Below are 14,632 nucleotides of genomic sequence, written 5' to 3'. Positions count from 1 at the left end.
GCCATCGTGACTTATTTGAAAATGTTCAGCATCAAGTATTTAATCCAAAGAAGAAAAGCAAAACACAAAATGCAGAGTTTGTGTAAAAGACACTTTATTGAAAGTACCAGCAGTCAGACTTCAGTTAGCTTGAACTCATCTGTCACTTTTAAAAACAAGGCTTAATACAAGAGCCACTAGCATTTCAAAAACAAACTAACTGTACATACATAAACACAACTGAAATAAATACATCTATGTACGTATTAGTTTGGCCTTCATTGTTAAAATAATATATACTATACATTAACATATAAACTTAAATATGCATCTCTGCAAGTAAGTCAATATTAGAAGACGATGTTAAAAGGACAAAGTGCGCAGGTTAAAATAAAAAATAAAATAATATGCATATGCCCCAAACACTGGTTCTAAATAAATATCAAAACACCCGTGCGTCCATCCAGAATCCATTGTGCATACGGTCAGACCCTTGTTTGGGGAAAAGACTGCCATCTACTGACATTACACACACACAGCAGTAGACAAGCCAAAGCTTTTGAACACAGCCAAATCCAAACTGTATGCAAGGGCGCCCAACCAATAATCACATGCTGTACTTCCCTTTGATACTAACATAGTAACGAGCAAGCCACTGCAAAGACACCAGAACAGCTTCAGCGCAAAAAAAAAAAGAAAGAAAACAAAAAAACAAACATTGATTTTAAATTTAAACACACTAGCTCGTTTACACAGTTGGAGCTGCAGTAATACAGTGCATACAGTAATGTTAGACACCCCACGGGGAAGCACGAGATAGCCTGACTTCCATAGATTCGGCCTCCCGAGAGGAAAAGCTCACTACTGAAACACTGGAAAAACTACATTTTACATCAAATTTTTGTCTTTCTTAAACAATAGCAGCGTCTCACCAGCTGTAAAAAATAATGATATGCAAAAAGAGGAATGTATGATTCTCAAAATGACTTAACAAAATTTGATATTAAAAAAAGGACCATTTTTTGATTTTTTGTTTTTTGTTATGGAAACTGAGAACTCAAGGAAGGCACCATCATGAACAAAGCACTCCTGTCCTGTCTCTCCTACTCATCCCTTTAGGAAAAAGGACATGCAGCAACTGATTGGTGTGAGCAGAGAGCAAAAACGCAGGGCGAATTACAGGACGAAGAACGACGAAGAATCCTGCAGTTTTACTCCTCAGTGTGGTGATCAAGAAAGGAGAACATGCAACAAGTGTGTTTTTGATGTGTCCCAGGTGTGAGTCCCATTTGCTTTACTACAGACAGGAGGGAAAGGCTTGTTCACCAGTTTGTGTACCTATGAGTGTGTGTGTGTGTGTGTGTGTGTGTAAGGGTGGGTCAGTGTTTACAATGCAGAGGAGCAGTAATATTTTAGGGGAATGTGTCAGATAGAAACAACTGGCTCTGTGTGTATGTGTGTGTGTGTGTGTGTGTGTGTGCGCATACAAGTGTGTGTGTGTTATGGATTGTGTGTCCAAAGTGTGACAGTGCGATCAGCAGAGGATGAGAGGAAGGACAGGTCTTGTGTGTGCCATCGGCACTGGATCACTTTGTCACCGTGTTCTCCCACCACGGTCAGAGGCAGCTGTTTGGTCAGGTCACCTAGAGAGACGGAGGAGGAGGCAGAAAACCATCAGACACGCGCTAACATGTGGCCTCAAATATATACATACACTCTTAAATCTTTTAATATGTGGTGTTAAAGGATCTGCGACATCTTAACTAGCTGCCCACATGGACAAACCAAACTCTTTACCGTCACACGAGACAAAGATTGTTATTTGGCCACAGTGACAAGAGGTGCAGTATATTTGGAGGCGTTCAACCCTAAGAACACTGTACCAGCTGTCAAACATGCTGGTGGTAGCATCCTGCTCTGGGTTGTTTAATGTTGGGACATTGCACAAAATGAATGGAATAATGATAAAGGAGTATTACCTCCAAATTCTTCCAACTTCACCTCGAATCTACAGCTCAATGGTTAAAACTTGGACACGTCCAAATGTGATGCACCTATGATGTAACTCAGTCCCCTCTAGTGGCAGACCTGGAGCCAATCTCACAATCATCCTTTTAATTTATATTTTATTTAAGGAGGTGGGGAAACCTTCTATAAAACAGGCATACTTATCATCATCATTATAATTATTATTATTACAATTACTTCTGATTATTAAGACTCAAAAGATTGTTTTTTTCCCCAGATGTTAGTGATCAAACAAGAGTGGCTTTTTAATGAAACATTTTTAAACTTTGTTTGAAGTGATTCTATTGAATTAAGTGCTGTTACAGATGTTTTAACTATTGTAGCTATACCACATCATATCCAGATGCAACCACTGTATGCGCTCTGAAGGTAGACATACCTTGGAGGTTGGTGACCACAACCTTTGTGTCATAGGAACCAGTGAGCAGGTAGTGCGCTCCAGGGGAAAACCTAACGGACCGAACGTCACTGGTGTGCGGCCGGTACACCTGGACGATGCGTCCTCCTCTGATGTCATACAGCATGCATGCGCTATCTTCCTGTCCTGTTGCTAGGAGACGGCCACTAGGATCAACTGCGACTGAGGCAACAGGACTCCCTGTGTAGTAAAGAAGGGGTGTCGTTGTATGAACTGTCATTATTTTCAAATCGAGAACAACAGAACCAATGATAACATTTACTATTTCTGGTATCTTGGCTCACAATTCCCAAACACTTGCTATATTAAGAGGTGAAACACATGATGCGAGCCAAACCTGAGCCATGGAAAGCAGTTCCCACTACCCGCACACAGCTGGGCACTCTGAGGTCCCAGAAACGCACCGTCTTATCTTGAGAGCCGGAAGCGATCATCCAGCCTCCCCACGTGTACAGAGACAGGATGTGTCCTGAAGAGAGATTACACATTGTCCACTTTCAGCATCATCCTTACTCTCTCTGACTTCCACTTTGATTTGTGCTGGACAGATGGAGGGATGGAGCAGTTACCTGTATGTCCACTGAGGGCGTGCAGACCCTGTCCTCTCTGGCAGTCTGTGGTGTAGATGTTACAGTCTCCGGCCCCGGCACTGATCAAGATGGCTCCTCCACTTTCAGGCCCCTCCATGAAGGCCAGGTCTCTTATGGTACCGTCATGCATACTAAACTCCAGGTCTGGGCCTAGGATGCACAAAAATAAACAAAAATGAGAACACTGGCAATGCCACAAACGGGACGACCACCACACATTCACGCTGAGGACACTTACCTGTGGCGTTGCACGTTTCTGCGCTGAAAGGCAGCACTTTGACATATTTGTCATTGGAGCCTGTAGCCAGCAGCTGCCCACAGTGGCTCCAGGCCACACAGTAGATGGACCCTTTGTGGTGTTTGTTCCTCTTAAAGCGAACCACCGGCTGCTTTGTTGGACTTGAACCACTGAGGAGAGGAAAAGGTGGTCAGCTACTGTATGCAGAGATGAAAATAAACAGTTACTGGTTTGAACTTTCCAACTATTTACACACTAACTTTAACTAATATGGAAGAGAGGTTTATAAGCTAACTGACAGATCAGTGACCACATGGCAACCACCAGTCGCTAGGGAAAAATGTGTATTGCACATCTAGTTGCTGGCTGTTATGTGGTCATTAAAAGGTACTAAAAAGTCTACTTTTCACTCATATTTTAAAGGATCAGAAACAAAAAGATGGGTTTTAACAGAGATGTGATGGATCATACTAAACAAAAAAAAAATGGAAAAGAGAACATCTGTTAACATTTAACATTCACTTTTTTGATTTTTGTTACCTCGTGTCGAGCGTCTCTGGATAAGCGCACACGCGTAACGTTTTGGAGTTGGAGCCCACAGCGTACAGCGCTCCAGACGGGTGAAAGGCAACGGCTCGAATAGCCTGAGTGTCTTCCAAAGAATGCACCGGTACAAACAGGCTTTTTGGTTTGTCACCCTGAAAACACGCCATATACGAAAAACACACATTAGCAATGAGATTACAGCACCGTAATCTCATCTGATCTTCTCTACCCTATGACATGCATACTGCTGTGACATCACTGCCATTCAGATAAAACTGTTATAATCCGCTTAGCCAAATTAGCATTACACTGGATCATTTTAAAGTACAATGTAAACAACAGAGAATGTGCTGAACTTTAAAATCACACCACACAAGGTCAGAGCTAAACTAAGGGTAACACCTGAGTAACAACCTGAAACTGATTATTAACACCAGGTCTGTCATAACTGTTATTTCTAATGACGGCTGTCATTCTGCTGTCACCGTGTGTGTGTGTGTGTGTGTGTGTGTGTGTGTGTGTGTGTGTGTGTGTGTGTGTCCGTCCCTACCTCTTTAATTCGGGATAAAGAGCCTGGAGAGTCACCTTGTTGGCCTCCTTTTGGTTTTTGCCCACTGTAAAAAACAAACAAACAAAAAACAGGGGCCAGTAATTCAACAAGCAGGTTTAAAAAACAAAAACAAACAAAAGCAAACTCACAAACCTCATTGTGGCGACAGGGGACTCATTTGGAGGCGGCACAGGCCGACCCCCTACGGTGCGTTGCGGGGTGCTGCTGAGCACCCCTCCCCCTTGGGTCCGGCTCTGCTCGGGGGTTACAGACGGAGGGTTGTTATTGTCCTCGGAGGCGGGCGTGTTCCCGTTGCCATTACACTGCTGCGTCAGAGATTTTACCTCTTCTCCCAAATTCTCCATCCCCACGTTGAGCTCTTCCAGCTTCTGGATGGACCTGCAACAACCAAACACACGAGTTCTGTCTCCAAAGAGGCAACTTGTTTTCTTCTTTCTACTAAAGACTTGTACCTGCAGGCCGACAGCCTGGTTAGAACTACAAAGGAAAACTCAAATATTAATGTAATTATTCACAGCTAGCCTTGTGAATAATGGAGAGTGCTACGTAGACTGGGAGAGGGAGGATGGGGAGGATGGGGAGGATGTCTCTGAGGGCAAATCAAAGAGCTTTTGTCCCGCTAGAAGAAAAAACAAAACAAAACTATTTTGTCACCTCATTTTTAATCACTGAGCTGAAGCTAACTGAAGTGGTTTTGTGGTTAGAGAACATACAGTAAAAATATACATATAACATAATGCTACTGCAGTTTTGAGAGGAAACTGTGTCTAATATTGTGTACAACAAAAACACACATGAGGTGGTGGTCCCATGTGTTATGTTGTAGCTGATTAGAGCAGATGGTGCAGTATAGACAGGAGGGGGTGTGCCATGCAAGCGAATCCACATGGGACTCGTCGTTTTTAAGAGCCTTAATATGTTAACCTTTTCTGACAGCTGCTCCTCTGCTGTTATACGACGGTCAATGTCATGCAGGCTTCACTTCAGCAAGCTGTCCCACAACTACCATGACAAGTGCGCCATACGACTGAACAGCTGTCTGTACCATATTTCCCCGAACTGTGAGATGAAGTCTCATTTTGGGGATCTGGTCCATTCTCCCCAGTTTAAGCTACTGCATTGCACTGTTGGTACAACCCAACCCTTCACGTGTTTACAGTGAAACAACTGCAGGGCTATATATATATAGCTGCTGGATGAGATTAAATGAATAAATCAACTGCATATAACAAGAAATAACAAGAATTCAGTTTTTAAAATGCTTTGGTTATGCAGTCTACAGACACATATCTGTATATGAATAAGAAGAATCTGCAAGCAAGCAAAATTTTTAGTATTGGAAGCTTTCTGGTTTCCATTTATCATCTGTTAGGCTCTAATGACCGATAACATTTGAAGGTTTTGGTCATGTGCAGGCATAAAGTCGAGCTAAAGGCAGACTGCATTTGCTCAAATTCAAACTTGACTAATGCTTAATGGAGAATCTGCTTTATTAACTTTTATCACTTTATCCACATTTGAAAACAATGGCCGGCAGACTAAACAGGAAGTCTTGGCCTGAATATCCAAAAACCCAACAGGAAGCCCTGAAAATCAGGCCGTTACCTGCGGAGGCTGAGTCAGCAGTTTAGCTGACTCAGCTGACTTGATACAAAAAAGCAGGACGGGACTTTAGAATAAGAAAGTTTATGTGAATGAAAGGATGAGCTTCAACAAATAAAAGATCTTGTAAACAGCATGATTATAGTGCTGAAGTAGACGCCACCCGTCCATGTCTATGCGTCTGCTTTTGTTTCTTTGTGTGAACCACACCTCTGGCTGAATGTGCAAACAGAGAACGCACATTCCTCATCTTGCAAAGAGCATTTAAGTCATTTCGTTCGCTGCGTTCGTACCTGTTGAGGAACTTCTCTGTGAGGCTGTGCTGCATGTCGCTGGGCGGGGGCTCCTGCTGGACCCCTCCCTCCAGCAACATCTGCTGGTACATCTGCCTCTGCTGCTGCTTCTGCTCCAGGTGCTGCTGCACGCGGAGGCGCTGGCGATAAAACTCCTCATACTTCTCTGTTGAGTCACGAAGCTGGGAATGAAGCATAAATATTTAATATTAGAAGCACATTATTTATACCTTTCTTTTTATTGAGCTGCATCATGTTGCACACAATTGAAGGGATAACCTGTAAAACATGGTGTTGCAACTAACCATGAAATCAAAATGTGTTTCCACCAGACCTGACCCGGCCTGCCGTCGCAGAGGATCACCATAATGAAGTTTACAGGATGATGGTGGCTTTGATGAAGCTACTCATCAACCGTGACTTTCTTCTACTGCTTCATTCATTTTAAAGGTTCAGTTCAATGTGAAATCAGATTTCCATTCAGATTGTTTCACTGTGAATTGCACAGTTTTGTAGATCAGCTGATGTCACAGATGTCTGCCTTCTCAAGTACACTGAATTTGTGAAGACTATGCAGCGATGCGCTCCAGAAATCATGACCTCTGACTGAAAAGGTCACTGAGATTCTAGGGTATGAATCTGAAGATCCTAGGTCGCCTCATCCTTGAGTTACCGTATTCACAAACTTGGGTGATTACGCCCCCCGCCCAGTAAGGTGACAATAATACACCAGCAGCCTTTAACAGCTGAGGAGTAAAAGAAAAAAAAACTTTCAAGAAAAAAATGAAATCACAAAACTTGTTGAGAGCAGTTTGATCTAAAAACTAGTAACCGGGTCGAAATATCAGCCAAAAACAAATTACTTTTTTTGACATGTACTTTCCATTATATTCAACATAATGCATCTCTACAGTGGACATCCAAACTCACGCAGAAACAATGCAAACTGTTCTAATGTAACGCTTTAAAAGAAAAAGCTGCACAAACCAAGCCACACCAGGCAGCTTCAACACTGCTCAAAGGCAGAAGTGTGATCATGTGACCCCTGCTCCGCGCCAGTTCAGGTATCAGTGGAGGAAGGAGGGGTCAGACAGGGAGCTGAGGACAGATCATTTCCCCCCTCTGTCCTCTGCTTCCTGTCCTCGCAATCTGATGGGAACAGACCTACCGGGTGTTGGGGGGGAGGACAGAGACGCTGGCATCGCGCCAGCTTGGAAAAGGGACAGAGAACAGAGAGGAAGAGAGGGCAGGGACGTGACTGTGAGATCACAGAGGTCCCAAAGTCTGCTTCTGTTTCTGGCCTCTTTGTGTGTCTCCAAGGTGACGGGGAAGGCAGAGGAAAGCACCAGCTTCACACTGAGCTGCACAAGAGGCCCCAGAATAGAAACCATGTGACAGACAGACACAGATACTGTGTTCACGATGTGTTTACGGGCAACACGAGGGCACTGATGAATCATTTTTGTGGCTGTGCTCCTAGGCTCTCGAGCCACATGTCCCCACTGACCCCGGATCATGACCTGGATCCACCAGCCTCATTGGTTACACAAAGCGATCGTTACAGAGCATATTATTAATGTTTAAATAGCTAGTGATGACTTTAGAAAGCATAATACAAATGTGTATGTACGATTTCCTTAATGCACTCTCATCCACACTAGATAACAAAACCTGGGCTGCCAATCAGAAGTGAAGAAAGACTAAAATACCAAATACAGACTAATCGGAACTGGTACTGTAGGCAACACCCATTAACGAAAGAAAACAATTAGGGAAGCTTAATAAAACACAGCACTTGTTTGGAAATGTGTTCGCATGCAACAGGCCTAACCAGTTCAAAAAGCAAAAGTCGCTGATGTTTACCTCATTCCTGTCAGCAGAACCAGCTGACGGAGCGTCTTCGCCCGGAGCTGAGGCAGGACGCGTGTTCTGGGCTCCAGCTGAGCCCATCATCTTATCCACAGGTGTGTCTGTCCTCGACCTTCACCGAGAAAACACAAACCCCAGAAAATCAATCAAATAAATCAACATCAATAATGGATCTTGCTCCCTTTTTGTATCTCTAGGAAAAGATTTAGAGACAGGAAATCTGTTTAAGCTCCAAATCTAAGCTCTTACGTTTCAGGGGATTCCTCAAAGATGCTGTGGCAGTCGGAGCTCTCCATCATGAGACTCCTGCTCAAGCTCTGCCCTCCTGCTCCCGGGTAGTGAAAGTTGGCAAACGAGTGGGACATCGGAGAGACCCCTTTACCCGGCGCTATTTCCCCGGCGCTCGCTCGCTTATCCTGGCCGGAGAGCCCGTAGGACAGCCCGTCCAGCGCTGGGTTCAAGGAGCGCGACATGTAGGTGTCAGCGGACTGCGGGCGGCGAAGGGGGGAGGAGGGGTATGGCGACAGTTTGCTGATGAGCGGGGTGAGGAGATCAGAGTAGCCAGTCTTAGCAGGCTTGACCAAGCGGTCTATGTGGATGTTGAGCTGCTTCTGTTCGAAGGCGCAGGAGAAGACGGTCTGGGCGAGGTTCTGCATCCAGGAGAGCAGCGACAGGTCCAGGTCGTCGCAGCCGTTACCGCACAGCATGTCGACGCCCAGGAGGACCTCGCTCTCTGTGATCTCCTCGCCCGTCGCTTTGCTCTGCACATAAGCGTCCGAGAAAGACCGGTTAGAGGCACAAACTCACTCAGGCCGCAGTCTTTACGTTAAATTTTAGCGTTTCACACCTGGCAGAACTCGACACAGCACTCATAGAGGACTCCCTTGAGAAGCAGCTGAAATAGTCGATCCCTGCTGGCCTTGAATCCAGCCTCACTCAGCTTCCTGTCTGCGGGGATGAACTCGGCCACCATGGTGCAGGCCTCCTCGAAACACTGAACTCTGGCCGTGCTCGGGTTCCAGTCCTGAGGGGACGCCAACAGAGAAATGAGACACAAAAGAAAATACATAGACAGTTTCCTCCTGCTGCTTCGATATTATGCAAGTCTTATTCTGTAACAGCAGACTGCGTGCCTTGAACTCAGCATGATTTGTGAGGCGAGGGAGTGTGAGGAGCAGACACAGCTTGCTGTAGTCGTCTTTAGACGGACAGAACTCCTCCAGGGCGTGGAGGCATTTGACAGCTTCCTGCATGGTGAACTCCAGCTGAAAACACATGAAATATATATTTTTATGTAACAGATGATCAAGGAGACGATTCCTCTAAAAAACAGAATCAATCTTCTCTCAAAGAGCACACTATTGTTTTGGTTTTTGCCCTCTCGCACTGCCACGCGCTGAAAAATCACCACCAGCACACAATCAGGCCCGTTACACAAGTAATACACACCCCCAGCTACAATATTAACTGTGAGCATGCTCACTAGTACACGATATGCACAGATGTCCAAAGAAGTGTGAGCTAATCCAGTTTAACAGGACACGATGGCTCCGACAAAGCATCACAGGCAGCATCCACAACTACATCATGTTACAGCAGACTCACAGCTAGTCTAATTTGAGAGGATAGATGGAGTTTTCATGCAAGTCTGGTTGTCTGATTATACAAAATAGTGTGTGTCTGACTTCAAATTATTAGCAATTAGGACTAACAGAGAAATTAGAATCATCTCTCATATGAATCTTTTATAGCCTCAGCAGGGGAGTTTATGACAATGTGAATATTTTATTATGTACATATTATTTCTGCAAAACATTTAAAAAGGCTCTGAAAGTTAAATATGTCTGGACTCTTTTGGTCTGGTACATGTAATAACCCATCTATTACCAAGAAATCCAGCCATCTATTTTCCTTTTACCCAATCCAGCTGTCACTGGGCAAAACGTGGGGTACTCACTGGACAGGCTGCCAGTCCATCGCAGGGTTAACACATCGAGACAGACCACCATTCATGCTCTCATTTGTAACTACGACCTATTAACCAAACATGATGTCGGAGGAAGCCGAGGTACCCACACAACCACAGGGAGAACATGCAAACGCCACATAGAAAGCCCCCGGCCGGCGAAGTCAAACCCCGAACGTTCTTGCTGGGGGGCAACAGTGCTAACCACTGTACCACCGTAGCATTAGCCTATAAAGTATGTGTTCCTGATCCTTGTTCCTAACGCTGTCCTACTGGTGTACGCGATCCAGAACAAGGAGGGAGAAAACAGTCATAATCAGCTGTCACAGGTGGACAGATGATCTTTGTTAAGTGTTTTATCCACAACAGCAAACAACTTCATCAAAGGAGCAAATAAAGAGCTTAATCCAGATAACCTCTGACCGCAGTGTGGCCATCAGTCACTCCTTAAATGTCAGTGCTGCCACCATTAAACACAGACCCACACACATAACCCACCCACTTATAAGCAGAGAGCTTTTAAGCAGACTTCCACGGTTTCCTTTTCAAACAATACACATTACAAACAGTTTTTACCTGTTTTTATCTTGACAGTGGCCCACCTTGTTCACAGCCTAACAACACGTGACTGCTATAAAGGTTGGAAATTCAGGTTTTGTTTGGCAGGTTTTGATGACAGTCTTTAGTTTTCTGACTTACGTGCTGTGGCTCGTCTTCTGCAGACATGGCGTTATTCACACACAGAGCCTCCAGAAACTTCTGCTTGAGGATGATGTAACGAAACCTGGTGGCAAAATTCAGTCCTTTTACTATTTTTACATACACTTAGGAAAACATTACATCGCCTGTTTGTTTTAGTTATCAGCGACAAAGTGTCAAATAGGTAAAATGAACTGAATATGTGAAAAGCTGCAATAAAAGAATAGGAAGCCTCACCTTTTTCTGTCAAACTTGTCCATGCACTCCAGAGGCTGAATGAACTGCAGGACCTCATCCCACTGCCCGTCGAGGACCAGTTGCCTGAAACAAAATATTTATGTGACCTATGAATGAGAAGACTCACGGTAACATAAGGGTTTTTTGAATATCTTGTGTTTACTACAACAAAATGACAGCGTATAACAGAAACTTGACACTATTTGGTGAACCACTAAAATGTATTTTAATACTCAGATTCAGCAGACTGGCTTACTTCCAAAGCAGCACTCAAACATCCAGTGTGGAGGTGCAGTGTTACACTATCCTCACCATAGAAGATGCCATCAGAAACACTAAACTTACTGGACTGACTGGAACAGTTTCCCATTGCTCCTACTTCACAGTAATTCTTACACACCTGTATCTAGTCTGTACAGAGTGACCACTGAGTTCACTTACCTGAGGAAGAGCATGTCGTCTGAGTAGAGCCCGTTGATGACGCCGCTCTCTTTCTCCAGAGCGAGCATGCTGATGTGCAGCTTCCTGGAGTTGAGAAAGTCCAGGATCACCTTGATGATCTCCACCTCCTTCACATTTATGGTTTCCTCTGCTGTCATTGTGACGACGGGCTGCCAGTTACAGGATGAAAAAAAGCAAAACACAAATGATTAAAAAAATGTTGGGAGTGAAAACCATGGACAAAGTTAGAGGCAAGGCTGAGATGGTTTGGACATATGCAGAGGAGGGATCGTGGCTATATCGGACAAAGGAGGAAAACTACAGGATGTAGTGTAGTCATGGATATAGTAACTGAGGACATGCAGAGTAGGCGTGATAGAGGAGGATGGTGGCGACAGGATGAGATGGAGGAAGAGGAGCTGCTAAAGGGAGCAGGCAAAAGAAGAAGATTCATTCTCTTTGAAAAGAACAAATCTCACTGCTTTGGATATTATATTAACTGGATTCTGGGTAACACTGTCCACCTCCTGAGGATAAAATAGTAGGATTAGTTTTAATGCATCGCCAGGCACCGTGACTTCAGGATGAAACATGAAACTAATTTAGGGCCTTTTTTTTAGCAGGCAAAACAAATGCAGAAGCTTGTAAAAAGTAGATTTTAAGACTGAGATTACAGGTTTGCATTAAGTCTTCCAAAAAAACAAAAAACAAAAACAAAAAAAAAAACAGAGGTCATTGTGTGCCAGTCTGTGTAAATGTGTTAAACACGCTAAAACATACAAGCCAGGCAAAACAGAGGTTTGAAGTCAAAACATTAAGGTGCCGCCTCAGAGGTTGTGTTTACACTGGAGAAAACAGCACGTTATATGACTGTCGTGATACTATGTAGCCTCTGGTGTACTGATGGCTGTCTGTCGAGATCGGAGAGATTTCATTTATAAAACTCCAGATAATCACAGCCAGGCACACAAACACACGCACGCACTGCAGTACCGCTAAGCTAGCCTGAGAGATGGCTAGCTAATAACACTGGCACTAAGCCACAAGTCAAACAGCATAAGAAGCTTAGGCTACTTGTTAGCTTTATATAGGTCCTGGATCCAGCCTCCGGATTATGGCAAAACCATCAAACAGCTAGTTAGTGACAGAGCTCATACAAAGCTGACCAATTTCACTGGCTGACTAGCTTCAGCCAGGCCGAGGGGAGAGAGGCATCATCCGCTAGTTAGCTGGGCGGGCGGGGTGCTCACTGACAGCGTCCCCACCGACCACAGTAACCCTCCGCCGTGCTGCCATTACCCTCACCTGTTTCTGAACATACAGGGGATGAAAACGCTGGCCCTCAACGCCGCTCCGTGCTGCCCACAGCCGCTGTCACGACGGTACCGGTGCGGTATTGTCAGCGCCGTTTGTTTCGGTGTCTGTCGGTCCCTCCCTCCTCCTCCTGGTCTCTGACGGTGTCCCCTCCTTGCTGGATGTTTCTCTGCGGTCTGTTTGTTGCCCAGCCTGCCTGCCTGTCTGCTGCCTGCAGGGGCACCGCCTCCACCCACCCATCCATCCATCCATCCACCCACCCAGCAAACAGCCAAACTTCACACAATCAGCAGCATTAAACAGTGTATTATAGAGATAATGGCATTTTGTGAAGGGAAGGTGTGCATACAGTGAGGCTTTTTTATTGTTGCCTTCTTGAACGTAAAGACACATATTTAAAGGAAAAAGAATAAATAAACCATGTGTGACCCCTTTAGTATACGGGACGTATCTATCTATAAAAAAAGATAATAATTTTAAAAAAAGAAATCAATCTATTAATTAAATTAATTACTTCAGTTAAGGCGGAAATTAACAGCATCTGCATTAAGATGATGTGTTTGAGGTCCTCTGGTGGTCTGTGCAACATGCATGACATGCAGTGCAGGTTGAGATGGCTTTCAAGATCAAGACAAGCTTTATTATCCCCGAGGGGGACATTTGATTTGTAGTCAGCAGCATAAATAACACACATAAAGTATAAAGCCAAAAAACCACAAATCACATAATTAAAAAACGTAATAGTCGTAGGAACAAATGAGAATTTAAATCGATTTTTTTCTGCACCGAGGGAAAAAATGCCTCCTCCCTGAAGATAACAGCTGATACTCTGAAACAAAGGATGTGTGCCATCACCCCAAATCCTTTCTGCCTTAAGGGTCACCCTCCCTCTGTACATGAGGTCAGGATCATTTAGCTTCAGTACCTGCCACTTTGCTACACAATTTAACTATATGCTCCAACCTCTTCTCCAACTTATCTAAAATCAGTAACTATTTCCTTCATTTTAAACACATTAAATGTTTAGAAGGGACTGTCCACACCATGCTTGAGATTCATCTACAACTGGGTCACGATCTGCATCATGAAGCAGAGAGATGACCACTGAGTCGTCTGCAAATTTGATTATATGTCAGTCCTGATCGAGGTTCTGACTCTCATTTGTATAAAGAATAAATAAAAGTGGAGACACGAACCTTAGGGGAACCGGTGGAAGGTAAAGTACATCTGATATTGTTGACTTTCACTTTCTGAGGTCTATCTGTTAAAAAGCCTCACTGATTCAGATTCCAGGTAAGTTCACAAACATAAAGGTTGAAGAAGAAGAAGACTGATTCCACGTTTTACTGTATATAATTACTATTAATTCTCTGTATTGTACCTTTAATGTATGTTGGCCTGTTTGTCCTGCAAGATTGGTCGGTCTTCTTCTTTCTTTTATTGCATGCTGTAAATACAAAGTCCATCCAAATATTGCAGGAAGGCCCTGCATCAAGACAGGTATACTTCAGAGATATCGATCTATCCAGTTAGGAAGCATAAACCATTATGAATCTGCTGTGAATTGTGAATTTCACCTGCTTTGGTGCAAATGAAAGTTATAACAAGACATCCCCCAAAAAGAGAATGGATTTGCAGGTGCTGGCCACAGATATTTCCTTTTCTCTTTATCTATCCTGAAGGATTTTTCTCTACTTTTGCTTTTTGATAGTTTCCATGCTACTGCTGGCTAAGATAATAAATGCAGCTTATTCAGCTCCTCAAAGATGCAGGAGAAACCATGAGGTGGACCATTACACACAGGGAGAGTGGACAGGGCCATATAAGGGCATCAACAGCGC

General features: G+C 44.0%; 1 protein-coding gene across 2 annotated transcripts; it reads right to left on the bottom strand.

Moving 5' to 3' along the window:
* Nucleotides 1-67: 67 nt before the first annotated feature.
* Nucleotides 68-13,005, bottom strand: wdr47a (WD repeat domain 47a). Of its 2 annotated transcripts, none has more exons than XM_086273551.1 (17): nt 12,783-13,005; nt 11,478-11,647; nt 11,037-11,120; nt 10,800-10,884; nt 9,268-9,399; nt 8,982-9,158; nt 8,384-8,895; nt 8,129-8,246; nt 6,266-6,447; nt 4,503-4,748; nt 4,350-4,413; nt 3,794-3,951; nt 3,254-3,423; nt 2,995-3,165; nt 2,763-2,894; nt 2,387-2,605; nt 68-1,622 (listed from the first exon to the last, which is right to left on the bottom strand). In XM_086273551.1, exons 2-17 carry the CDS (start codon nt 11,633-11,635, stop codon nt 1,480-1,482), a joined length of 2,751 nt encoding a protein of 916 aa, XP_086129677.1. In that variant the 5' UTR covers nt 11,636-11,647; nt 12,783-13,005; the 3' UTR covers nt 68-1,479. The 2 variants fall into 2 exon arrangements, with proteins under 2 accessions (XP_086129677.1, XP_086129678.1); XM_086273552.1 differs by lacking the exon at nt 12,783-13,005 and adding an exon at nt 12,644-12,764.
* Nucleotides 13,006-14,632: the final 1,627 nt, after the last annotated feature.

This window comes from Aulonocara sp. 'chitande type north' Nkhata Bay, linkage group LG18 (genome assembly GCF_057382095.1).
Source record: "Aulonocara sp. 'chitande type north' Nkhata Bay isolate Kocher_YH1m ecotype deep benthic linkage group LG18, A_spYH_male_GT1.1, whole genome shotgun sequence".
In the NCBI taxonomy this organism is placed as follows: Eukaryota; Metazoa; Chordata; class Actinopteri; order Cichliformes; family Cichlidae; genus Aulonocara; species Aulonocara sp. 'chitande type north' Nkhata Bay.
The sequence above is the reverse complement of the archived record's forward strand: the minus strand, read 5'-3'. Positions and strand labels throughout refer to the sequence as shown.